Consider the following 13049-nt stretch of genomic DNA (forward strand, 5'->3'; position numbering starts at 1 on the left):
CCCTCACCCCCACCCTTCTGTACCATCTTGTCTGACTCCAGTGGGCATTTGCCCTACATTCTTTTGTGTAGATCTGTATTTCCACTTTGTATCATTTCTCTTCTGCCTGGAGGACTTTTGTTTTAGTGTGGGTCTGCTGGTGATAAGTTCTTTTAGCATTTGTATGTCTGAGGAAATCTTTATTTTGTCTTCACTTATGAAAGATATTTTCTTTTGGGTATAAATTTATAGATTGACACTTCCTTTCAGTACTTTAAAGATGTTCCTCTATTCTCTACTTGTATTGTTTCTGATGAAAAATCTGTCATCTTTATCTTTACTCCTCTTTACATAATATGTCTTTTTCTTCATCACTGGTTTTTAGCAATTTGATTATAACGTGTCATGGTATATTTTTCCTTATGTTTCTTGTGCTTGGGAATTCTTGGATCTGCACCTTTATCATTTTATCAGATTTGAAAAATTTTTTACCATTATTTCTTCAAATACTTTTTTCTGTTCCCCCACTCTCCTTTGAAGATTTCAGTTACACCTGTGGTAGGCTGCTTGAATTTGTCTCACAGCTTACTGATGCTAGGTTTATTTTTTTTAATTCTGTTTTCTCTGTTTCATTTGGAAAGTTTCTATTGCTTTGTTTTCAGGTTCACTAATATTGTCTTTTTCAATGTCTAATCTGCCTCGAGGCCCATTTATTGATAGTATATTTTGTATTTCTTAAATTGTAGTTTTGTCTCTAGAAGTTGGCATTTGGGTCCTTTTTTTTAATCCTCCATGTCTCTCTTTGACCTTTTGAAATCTGGTATACAGTTTCAACATGGTATTTCTATCCTTGTCTGCTAATTCTATGATTTGGGTCAGTTTCAGTTGACTGATTTATTGCCTCATTATGGGTCTTATTTTCCTGGTTCTCTTCTTTTTCATATTCTTTTCCATTACAGTTTATTACAGGATGTTGAATATAGTTCCTTGTGCTATACAGTAGGACCTTCTTGTTTATCTATTTTATATATTGTAGTTTGTATCTGCTAATTCCAAACTCCTAATTTATTCCTCCCCCACATATTTTCCCCTTTGGTAGCCATAAGTTTGTTCTCTGTGTCTGTGAGTCTCTGTCTGCTTTGTAAATGAGTTCCTTTGAATCATTTTTTTAGATTCCACATATGAATGATATATGGTATTTGTCTTTCTCTTTCTGACTTAACTTCACGTAATATGATCTCTAGGTCCCTCCATGTTGCAGCAAAATGACATTATTTCATTCTTTTTAATGGCTGAGTAGTATTTCATTGTGTGTATGTACCACATCTTCTTTGTCCATTCATCTGTCAACGGACATTTAGGTTGTTTCCATGTCCTGGCTATTGTAACTAGTCCTGCTATGAACATAGAGATGCATGTTTCTTTCTGAATTATAGTTTTGTCCAGATACATGCGCAGCAGTGAGATTGCTGGATCACATGGCAACTCTTATATTTAGTTTTTTAAGGAACCTCCTCTGTACTGTTTTCCATAGTGGCTGTACCAACTTAAATTCAGTTGCAGGATTCCCTTTTCTCCACTCCTCTCCAGCATTTGTTACTTGTAGACTTTTTATTGATGGCCATTCTGACCGGAGTAAGGTGATACCTTATTATAGTTTCGATTTGCATTTCTCTGATAATTAGCGATGTTGAGCATCTTTTCATGTGCCTATTGGCCATCTGTATGTCTTCTTTGGAGGAATGTCTGTTTGGTTCTTCTGCCCATTTTTTGATTGGGTTGTTTGTTTTTTTTGTTATTGAGTTGTATGAGCTGTTTGTATATTTTGGAAATTAACTCCTTGTCAGTTGCATTGTTTGCTAATATTTTCTCCCATTCCATAGGTTGTCTTTTCGTTTTGTTTATGGTTTCCTTTGCTGTGCAAAAGCTTATAAGTTTGATTAGGTCCCATTTGTTTATTTTTGCTATTATTTCTCTGTGCCAGGTAGTTTTTGATTAGATACCTAGTTAAGTGTTGGACATTTTTGTATTCCTGTAAACGTTCTGGAGCTTTGTTATGAAACACAGTTAGGTTACTTGGAAACAGCTTGATTCTTTCAGATCTTGTCGTTAGGATTTGTTAGGCAGAACTGGAGCAGTGCTCAGGCAAAGGCTCATGATTTCCCAGCACTGAGGCCAGGACCCTCCTGGTACTCTACCAGTGCCCCTTGGATCTTGAGGTTTCCCTATCTGGCTGGTGAGAAGAGAACAGGCACTGTTCCAACTCTGTGTGAGCACAGAGCACTGGCATCTCATCCTTCTCAGTGTTTTTTTTTCTCCTGGCCTTTGGGTGGTTTCCTCACATATACACCCTGAGCGGTATCCAGCTGAACACTCGAGGGGGAACCTTTGCTGGTCTTTGAACTTCTTTCTCTTTGTAGAACTTGCTTCTCTTGCACTCTACACTTTGAACACCCCCACCCCAACGCAGGAAGTCTGGGCTTCTCCTGAGCCGGTGCTTGTAAGGCTTATCTCATTAGTTTCTCTTCCCGTAGGGATTGCGGTTCTTTGTTATGTGACATCTGGTGTCTTGAAGACCATTGTTCCATACATTTTGTCCCTTTCTGATTGTTTCAGCAAGAGAGTAAGTGTAGCCCCTGTTACTCCATCTTGGCTGGAACATGGACAGTCTCTCTCTTTCCCTCCCTTCCTTCCTCCCTTCCCCTCTCCCTCTCCCTCCCTTTCTTTTATTCAGGTGAAATTCACATAACATAAATTATTTTAAAGTGAACAGTTCAGAGGCATTTAGTACATTCACTGTGTTGTGCAAGCACCACCTCTGTCAAGTTCCAAAGCACTTCCGTCACCCCAGAGAGAACTCTGTAACCACTAAGTAGTCACTCTCCACTCTTCTCTCTCCCTAGCCCCTGGCAACCACCAATCTTCTTCATTCTGTTTCTGTGGACTTACTTAGTCTTGATAGTTGGCATAAATGGAATCATACAGTATGGGCCTTTTGTGACTGGCATTTTTGACATTTACCATAATGTTTTAGAGGTTCATCCACATTGTAGCATGTATCAGTACTTCATTTCTTTTCATGGGTGAATAATGTTCCACTGTGTGTACATGCTAAATTTTGTTTGTCCATTCATCCATTGACAGGCATTAGAGTTTTCCCACCTTTTGGCTCTTGTGAATAGTGCTACTGTGAACATGGTATATAAGTGTTTGTTGGAATATCTGTTTTCAGTGCTTTTGGGGTATATACCTAGGATTGGAATTGTTAGTCAGTGGCAGTCCTATGTTTAACTTTTAAGGAACCACCAAAATGTTTTCTGCTGCAGCTGACCTGTTTTACATTCCAACCAGCTATGTGTTAGAATTGCAATTTTCCCACATTTTCACCAACATTTATCTTTAGTGTTTTCAATGTAGCCATCCTAATGGGTATGACATGGTATCTCATGGTAGTTTTGATTTGCATTTCCCTGGTGATTAATGCCCATTAAAGATGTTGAACATCTTTTCATGTGCTTAGTAGCCATTTGTGTATCTCCTTTGGAGAGATGTCTTTTCAGCTCCTTTGCCCATTTTTGAGTTGTATTGTTTGTCTTTTTGTTGTTGACTTACACAGATTCTCTGTTAATAGTATAACAAGCAGTTTGCCATGGTCCTGACTAAAAATTTTAATATTCTTCACATTGAGTACGTGTTAAAATAATTTAATTAACCCTACACTTATTGTTGCATATTAGGTTATAATTTTTGTTGTTACTAATAACTTACAAAATAATTTCTGTGGCTCTTTTTCTCCTGGGCTGGGTCGAGGAACATGAGGATGTTTGTAGATCTTGCCAGTTTTCCTGAAGGGAATGTGAGTTTACAAAGCCATCAGTGACTCAAGTGTGTACTTGTTTCACTGCAGACCTGATGAGGCTTATGCCATTTCATAGGCTGTGTTTTGCCAATAAGTATAAAATAGCCCTTTGTTACTACTTTAGTTTTGTTTTTTTTCGATTCCTAGTAATGTAAGTATTTGCATCTGAGTTTCTGGAAGCGTCCTTAAATATGAGTGCATGAGGAAGAGCCAGTGGATGACGGAGGAGGGGTGGGAATCCGGCTTTGGTCTCCAGCTGATCCTTGCATCTCTGTTTCAGGCACCATCACGACTCCAAACGGAGGCGATCCGATGAATTCAGGCCTCAAAATTACCACCAGCAGGATTTCCGACGAATGTCTGATCACCGCCCCCCTATGGGCTACCACGGCCAGGGACCCTCGGACCATCACCGCTCTTTCCACACAGACAAATTGGGGGAGTATAAACAGCCCCTTCCCCCGCTGCACCCCGCAGTCTCAGATCCTCGCTCGCCCCCTTCTCAGAAATCTCCTCACGATTCCAAGTCACCCCTGGATCATCGGTCTCCTTTGGAGAGATCACTAGAACAGAAAAACAACCCAGATTATAACTGGAATGTTAGAAAAACATAAAGGACAGCTTGGAACGAAGGGGAGTGCAAGAGTCACTAAGCACCTGGATGTTTTTGGTCTGATCCGCAGGAGCCAGTTACCTAGACCAGTGATGGCGTTTCTGGACACGCTGCTGCTGTCAGCTCGCCGCTGAAGGAGCACTTCAGGGAGTGGGGGGCCTTTCGCTCGGTCCAGCTTTGATTTGGGTCACCACTCCCGCACTTGGGCACCCCATCCCATTCCAGCCTTGTCCTGGCCTCCCACATTGATGGGTGCTAGGAGGAAGAGGTGACGTTTTGTCTACCAGCTTCACGGGCTGTTCCCCAGTGAAGGAAGAAAGGATCTTAGAGTCGTGAATGTTTCATCACCAGGGCTGGCGCGCCCTGGACCTCGGCGCGTGGTCGGGGAAGGCGCGTGTGCACGAAGGCTGCTGGGACCTGCTGGACAGCACGGGGTTTGGTTCACCATGACGTGACGGATGCTGCTGTTGGGGAGCGGGGCGCGGGGGCGAGCGGGTGGGGTCTCGCATCATAGGACTTGAAGGGGAGCAGGTACCCCCCTCAAACGTGTTCTTGGGAGAAGTGACACTCGGCCTCATCATGTGACACCTGTGTGGTGCTTGGGGCGTGGGGGACTGAGGGGGAAACACTTCCACAGCGGCCGCTTCCCCACCAACACTAAGTTTTCCCACACTGTACATTTCAAAGGTTTGGTCTCCCAGGTGGGCCTCGCTTGCCCCCTGTGCCAGGGAACGTAGGGCCTGTGCAGCTGACTTCTGAGGACTGTGAGTCGGGCAGCATTGAAGTGGGCGTGGGTCCTGTTTGGTTGGGAGTGGGCTGCACGCAGGGCAGGCGGGGCGAGGGCTGGGTGTGTGTGGCCAGGGCACGGGAATCCCTGGTGGATTCTGATTCCTGGGATGAGTGATAACGGTCCTGGGCCTGGCGAGGAGGGGGCCGAGGGAGCAGGCCTGCTGACGAGCTGGTTGCTGGCAGCACCAGGGCGGGCTGCTGGGGAGGGGCGGACGGGTTTCCCAGCCTGGGGGTTGGTAGTGCGGCAAGTTGGGGAGGGCCAGCGTGGCAGCTGGTCCCCATCCGCAGCTGCGTCGGGAGTTGCCTTCGCCCAGCTTGAAGAGGTAAGATTCCGCAGAGTCATACATCTCCTGCCGCTCATGTGGTGGGTGGACAGACACAAGTTGCCTGTGGTGAGCACGTTTCCACTGCTAGTTGGAGATCATTAGAATTGAACTCAGTATCTTTTAGAACGAAATCAAGTTAAGTGTAAACCTCAGTTCATTTTTTTTTTTTTTTTTCCAAAACAGGAAACATCCAAGGACAGGGTAGCTGAGCTGTAGATAGTGAGAGTCAGACTAGAGTTGAATTGAGTCAGGATGGGAGGCAAGTTGGTTACATTCGTTAAGGAGGCTTCTTTCATTTTACTGGTTCTGGGGCCTTCCGTTCTGTTCACTTTAAATATAACTTGCCAGTAATTGTTAAGAGTATCCAAAGGCCTTTATAGATGGAGACAGAATAACTGACTTGAACATACAGTGTGCCTATACGTGTCCAGGCTCAGAGCTGCTGGAAACCCTTCCATTGGGCATATACAGGGTTGAACTCTCCGCACTAACCCGAGGGGACTTCATAGAATCATTATCACTTACATGCTGGTATCCTGGGCAGCACCATTAATGCCTTTACTGTTGCCTCACCAGTGAAGCAGAGGTGGCTTTGGGGGGCCGTCACGCTCTGCTTCCCAGAGCGTCCTTGGGCTCGCCTGTGCTGAGGTCCGCATGAGAGTCTGGGTCCGCACAGCTCGTGAGGGGAGCTCAGTGGGCCCACCACCTCCTGATCTATTTCTCCTCCTGGTACGTGGTGTCGTTCACCCTGGGCTTGTACGACACGTGCCCGGAGCACAGTCCCAAGGGACCACAGTGGAGCCCCCGGCCACCGTCACCCCAGTGAGGACGTGTGAGACTGCTCCGTGGGGGAAGATAGGAAATCATGCCTCTGCTTTGGCCACGGGTTGGGCTCCTTGCCAACAGTACTGACACTACCTGTGTTTGTCTTGCTCAGGCCAAAGGGGACGGGCAGCCTGGCTTGCAGATCCTTGAGCCATCCGCGGGCACTGGAGGTGGGCAGGGTGGGCCCCAGCACGGCTTCCCCTGTGGGCAGTTGGGTCGTGTCCTTTCAGTTAGAGGAGGCCAGGAGGAGGAATTGGAGGGCCTGCATTTCAATGCTCATCAAGGTTTTTTTTTTTTTTTTTTTTTTTTTCCCTGAAGTTGTTGGTAGGAGATGTGAGTTACTCCCAAAGATGTCTCATCATGAGGAAAAAGGAACTTCCTTTTGTTCACATTCAGGATTTTTAGTGCCATATGATGTAGCAAAAGGCAGTGTCAGCCAGGTCAGTGTTAAATTGATTATGAAAGGTACAGTATCCCCATAAAAGCATCTATTTTAGGTGTCGGAGTATGTTTGAGGGGTGGGTTAGGAGAAAGGAGGCATTTCCTCATTGTCCTAAATCAGTATGAATACTGTATGCTTATATCAAAACCAGAAATTTGCACAGGTAGGAATTCTCTCACTTGTGGATGGGAGAAGCTGCCCCTGGAATCTGTGAGGATGGTATTCCATGGAGCCTAGCTTTGAAAGATTTAGTTATTAGGTAGAAAGAGCAGGGGCTGAGGAAGAGGGAAGTTGAACAGAAACCCGGATTCACGTGTATGTCCTAGTCCTGTCAGAGGACACGGTAACTCCAGACTCGTCCCCGCCATCTGTCGCTGGCCCCGGGCTCCCCTTCCTTTTAGGCATTCCTTAACGCTCTTTGATGGGAACCCAGAACACTTCTCACGTCCTGCTGCAGACACTCTAGCCTGATGTCTGAGAGCCGCATCAGGGTGCGCGGTGCAAACACGATTCAGTTATGAATTCACACAGTGACACTGAAATCCTACAGACCAAAACCAGTGCGTCAGCAGGAGCGGTGGCCCGGGGCCCAGCGCCAGCGCTCGCTCCTCTGGCTCATCCGAGGGCTGCCGTATCGGACGAGGAGAGCCAGGCCAAGGGTCCAGGCTGCTTTAGTCCATCTGTATCCCACTCGGTTGGGGCCAGATGGTTTTTCTTTATTGTAAAATTGTGGACTTTTAAAACCTGTTGACTAAACAGTAATTAATTTATATTTGTGAAAAATGCCACTGTCCTAGTGATTTCTGATGTAAATAATGTTGTTTATATAGTATGTATTAAATTTTCCTACATTGTAAAACTGCTGTACTTTTGATTCTTGTATATTAAAAAGTGTTACTAAGGATTTTTAGAATTGGGCGAACACGTTGCATTGCATTGGCGTGACCCGCGACTGTGCGTGCCTCCTCGTCTCCCTTCCCTTGGTTGCTGGGTCATCAAGATTGACAGCTTGCGAAATGGAGCCTTTTAAAGTCGCGTTTCTTCCCCCTACCCAGGCCCAGTTGTGTTGTCGGGTCCAGGTCCTTTCACCACACATTCTAGATTTTCTCTGAGTAGCTGAGGCCGACAGTCCCCCGGCCCAGCAGCAGTCGTCTTAGCCCGAGTCCCTGCACTTGATGAGGAGTTGCCGCCAGTGGCTGAGCAGACCGCCTTCAATTTCCCACGTTGGTCGTGCCGGGCGGGGAGGACCCCGGGGAGACCCGTGCCCGTCAGGTGCCCATCAGCAGGGGTCCCGCAGCCCCCCATCAAGAGGAAATCAGAGCACCGGGTCTGCCAGCCTGCAGCCTTGAGGGTAATTTTACGGTTGGGCTGTATATTCTTGAAGGGGGGAAAAGAGCACTTTATAATGGAAACACTGACACAAATGTTAACTTGAGCATTTGGCACGGGGGCTGGCCCAGCTTCTGCGAGCCCCAGACAGAGGAAGGGAGGCACAGCCGTGGCTGGCGAGCCGTCTGAAGAGGAGGCGGAGAAGTTTGCCAGACCCAAAGGGTTTTGCTAATACTTAGGTGACTCTGAAACCGAACTTCGGTCTTTGTGAAGGTCTTAATTGCTAATAACCAAATAAACCCGTGTGTCTGCTCAAGGCTGAGGGCTTAACTCCTGTGACTGTCAGCCCAGGACACGTGGCTGCAGGGAGCCTTGCCCGCCTGGTGGTGCCGGGGTTTTAGTGCATGCAGTGGGAGTCAGAGACTCAAGAGCTGAGGGGTCTTCCTGCCTATAAACTTAGCTCACAATCGTGTTGCAACTCACAGCTCGGCTGGAACAACTTTGGGAAATTTTAAGAACAAGTGCAATAATCAGCTTACGATTTACAATAGCAACCAGGCTTCTAAACTGGCCGCTGCCAAAAAACGCCTGCCTTTTACTGGAAGGAGCAGGCCCAGGCCCCTCCCCGCTCCCTGGCAGGGCCTCACACATCTGGCATCAAGGCAAGTCCTTCTCAATTAGCGCCAACAGAAAGGTCACTTATTGAAACACAAGGCCCCACAGTTTGCCAGATCTGTGGCTCTGGGTTCCAACCTGTGGCTCTTAAAGGAGCAGGACCAGGTTTGTCTTGGAGGCAGCCTTTCCATCACGTTTTGAGACTGGAAAACTACTGGGCTCATGTCACCTCCCAAGCTGCATTTGTTCTGCTTTGTGAAGTGGGGAAGAGACATGGCTTATCGGAATAAATGCTTCTTATCCTGTAGAAACCAGGGCCCTGGTGGGTCTGCCTCTGCTGCTGGTGGTGGGGTCCTAACCTGGGCTGAGTCTTGGGGATTCCTGGTCAGTTCTGTGCCGTGTGACCGGGCTTTATGTGGAACACAGGCGAGTCTCTGACCTACAGACTTCCGACCTCGAAGATGGGCAGAATGACAGCCGCTTCCTGGGGCCAGAGCTGCCCCGCAGAGGTTCATACGTGCTGTCTTTTTCTTAATGTCTTTCATGATCCAAGAGGGAATTGTCGTCACTAAAGCATGGTCCCCACTGACCCCGTGCACTGGGTTGGCCTTGGGGGGCAGGGATGGTCTAGGAGGTGGGCAGGGAAGTCGGTCCCTTGTCTCCTTTGGTCCTTCCCTGTGTGCAGTAGGGCAGGTGGATTTTTCACCTTCATTTGCTCTCGAAGCAGGCAGCTCCTAGGGTTAATGTGGTTTGTAAGTGAGAGCTCCAGCTGTGGGAAAGGAAGAGGTTTGCAAGCCCCGGGGACCACCCGAAAGGAGACAGCATCCATCAGTTCTCAGCTGGGGAGGGTGCAGGTAGAGGAGGGGAGGTCAGGGGTACCTAGGATGTAGCAGCCCTCACCCTGGAGCCAGCCAAATAATTGGAGTTGCCTGTCTTGGGAGCCCGGGAAAGGGGCTTCTGCAAAGCCTGCTCTGGGCGATTAAACCCAAGGAGGAAGGCCCAGCAGGGACTGGAACCATCTAAACACAGAGAGAGACAAGGCTCCCAGTCTGGTGGGGGAGACACAGCTAGAACTAGACAGTCATGAGAGAGAGGTTCTCCCTGTGGGCCGGGCCCTGTTCTAGGTGGTGTGGACACGCACAGGAAGGACGGGGCCCTGCCCTCTTTGAGTTGATTTCCTAGCTGGGGTGATTGGGGAGGCAGACCCTAGGCAAGCGAACAATAAGAGGACACAAGGTCTGACAAATACCAGGGAGAAAAGAGCCAGGAGATGAGTAGAGGGCAGGGGTCCAGGGAAGGTGTGAGGACCAACGGGAGGCATGAGTCTGTGAGCTGCACAGACTTGGCTTTGAACCAGATGGTGTTCTTGGGCGACCTTGCTGCCTCTCCAAGCCTCAGATTCAAAGTCCGCATGAGAGCCCTTGGTCAGGCTCTGGTGGCCTGAGTGAGGTCCCTGAGGGGTCCCTGATGGGCTCGGCACCTGTCGATATTATCAAAGGGGGATGTTGGGACATCCTGCGGTGCTGGGAACTGCACCTGGGAGACGATTCTTGCCACCCAGCTGGGGTCTGCGTTGTGTGTTTTGGGATCAGCTCCTGTTCTCCAATGGAGGGCCCTGAGCGAGTATGCTTCTAGAACTGTCCTGCAGGGGGCAGCAGATTTCCACTACAAACGGCCTGTCTCCGCCACCACCTGAACCCAACCCTGGGAGGGCTCAGCCGTCACTCCCCTGCCCCCTGGGGGGCTGTTCTCCTTGGTTGTGAGCCCACACTGGAGCCAGAGACCTGGAGGCACCTTGTCCCTGCTGGAAGTGCGACGGGGCGGGGACACAGGAGAGGGCTAGAGGCTGCAGGGAGAGGCTGGCCTCACCTGCCTACACCAGCAGGAGGCCCGGGGGCCGTGCTGACCACCACCACCCAGCCTCAGGAGGGGCCTCAGGCAGCCGGGTGGGCTCTCTGCCCCCCAGGGTTGACGGGGCAGCCCTGCTTCACGGTCACCTCCAGCCATCCTTCAGGGATACACAGGCTCCTCCCAGCTCCAGCCTCTCCTCCCTCCCACCTCTGCGTGGCAGGAAGAGGGTCCGCCCTGAGCCACAAGGCCCAGGCATCACTGCTGCTCCCCCGTGACCTTCCCCTTAGCTCTAAGCTCGCTGGTTTGTGTCCGAGGCCGTGGGCAACAACCTGCCCTGCTTGCCACGCTCATCTTCTCTGTCTCCCTGAGCCCCTGGCTGCAGCCAGCCCTCAGATGTTTGAGGGTCTGCTTCTAGGCCACTGTCCCTCTTTTCTCCACCTCCTTCACCTCCGCGTGCCTGTGAATCCTGTTCAACCTCAAGATGCAATTCAAGCTTGGTTTCCTCTGAGCGGCCTCCTCTGACCCTGCTGTCCCTGTCCCGTTGCTGTCTGTCCCTTCCTGCTGCCCACAGATGCCATCAGAGCCCCTGGCATACTCTGTCGCCCCCATGTTCTCATAGCCACCATGCCCCCCTGGAAAAGTGGGGCTCCCAGCGGGGACCAGGTTTCCTTCACCTCCAGCTCTGAGTCCTGACTTTGCATGGGCCCTGTGGGTGCTGGGCTTGAAGCCTTCTCTTGTGAGGTGCACAGAGAGGGGACCCAGGGAGAGGAGGGCCGGGGTGCTCCCTTCCCTGGAGGATGAACATGCAGGGGGCTCAGGCCAGAGTTCAGGTCCCAGTCGGCAGGCCTCCTGGACCAGGGGTACATTTAAAGCAGTTAGAAGCCAGTTCTGGGCAGTAGAACAACTTCCCCAAGGCTTCCTGGCCTGCCGGGCATTAACCCTTCATTTGCCGGATTTTTAGAATCTCCAGGGAACGGACCGGAAACATGATGAGTCTTTAGAAGCCTGGGGCAAATATTAAGTAGAGGCTATTTACTAGCCACGATGGTATTATTTCAGCATCGTAGCTCCTGGAAGGGTGGCTGTGCTGCGGCAGGCATGAGGGTTCCTGGTCTCCGGCTGCCTCACCTGCGGAGGGAGGTACCCAGGCCCGGCCTGGAGCTCACTGTACCAGGCAGGAGGGTGAAGAGGCAGCGAGGTCTGTGGTGGCAGTAGCAGGGTGGAGAGCCTAGAGGACTCACACAGGAGGGCCCCAAGGCCCGGGGAGGAGATCCAGGGCCCTCACAGCAGTCTGGCTGACAGCATGGGTACCAGAGAGAACATCTCACTTCAGATCAGGCTGCACCCCGACTGCTGTGACCTAGGCCAGGTGTTAACCTCTCGGGGTGGGGGTGGGAAGTGTCACCCACTTGATGGGGGAGCAGTGCCCGGCCATGCTAAGCACCATGCAGGGGGAGCCTTAACTGCTGTGGCCAACTCCTCGGGGCTGCTGGTCCTCAGCATGGACCAGCCTGGCCTGGGCCTGGTGATCTGGTCTGTCCTGAGGCCCAGCCCACTCCCTGCCCTGGAGAGGCTGGAGATTAAGGCTCTGCGGGCCTCCCTGCCTCCTTTTGGGGCCACCTCTTCCCACATTGCTCTGGGCTCCTGTGGTCCCCAACCCCCCACCCGGGGCCTCTCTGCCTACCCCTCTGAACGCCGTGCCACGTCACTCTGTCCCCTGCACAGAGCCTCACAGCCCCCTTCACCTCCTGAGTTCTGCTCTGACAGTGGGTGTGGCTGGGAATCAGATTAGCTAACTGTCGCCCGACTAGGTCCTAGTTCAGTGTTTCCTGAACTTGGGGCCAACAGATGTATGGTGGGGAGGGTAGTCCTTTGAGATTTCTAGAAGAATTGAAATTTTTGTATATTTTCATATTGATGGACATCTTTTTCAATCAACTGAAGCGAATCCTGGGTCATTGGGAAGGGCAGGAGGGAGAAAGGAAGCTGGGACTGGAGGGGCGTATTGGAGCCAAGGAATCAGTGCTACTTCCCCGGGGGGACAAGGGAACTCACACCCGAGACGGGCTTCCCAGGGTCAGAAGACTGAAAGGCAGGGGGACAGATGACAGGCAGCTGAGCTGGGGAGAGCCTGGCCCGGACGCTCCCACCTCCACCCCCCTCCATCGCAGGGAGAGGGCCCACTTAGGGTCTGCAAAACATCGCTCATTTCTTAAATTAATGCTGTCCCTTTGCGTTTTATTGGTTTTGTAGTTTTGTATGGGCTTAATTAATAAATATCTTGATTTTATAGTTGAAAGGAGCTATAATTACAAAGATTCTCTCCCTAAACTCATAAATTACACAATGAACTCCAGCCCTGGAGGGCCTGGGGAAATATTGGCCCCTAGAAAGCATCCGTATGTTATGTAACTTTGGGAA

At 50.0% G+C, this 13049-nt stretch overlaps 1 protein-coding gene across 6 annotated transcripts in view; it reads left to right on the top strand.

The window, feature by feature from the left end:
• The window catches only part of CHD2 (chromodomain helicase DNA binding protein 2), a 128494-nt gene extending 120757 nt beyond the window's left edge, over window positions 1–7737 (top strand). For 3 of the 6 annotated variants that reach the window (XM_032621112.1, XM_032621111.1, XM_032621114.1), the window contains one exon: window positions 4119–7737. In XM_032621112.1, the coding sequence (XP_032477003.1) occupies window positions 4119–4452 (334 nt within the window). In that variant the 3' untranslated portion in view covers window positions 4453–7737. The remainder of the gene's footprint in view (window positions 1–4118) is intronic. The other 3 variants (XM_032621115.1, XM_032621113.1, XM_032621116.1) reach the window with 1 other exon arrangement.
• Window positions 7738–13049: the final 5312 nt, after the last annotated feature.

This window comes from Phocoena sinus, chromosome 2, assembly GCF_008692025.1.
Source record: "Phocoena sinus isolate mPhoSin1 chromosome 2, mPhoSin1.pri, whole genome shotgun sequence".
NCBI classification, from domain to species: domain Eukaryota; kingdom Metazoa; phylum Chordata; class Mammalia; order Artiodactyla; family Phocoenidae; genus Phocoena; species Phocoena sinus.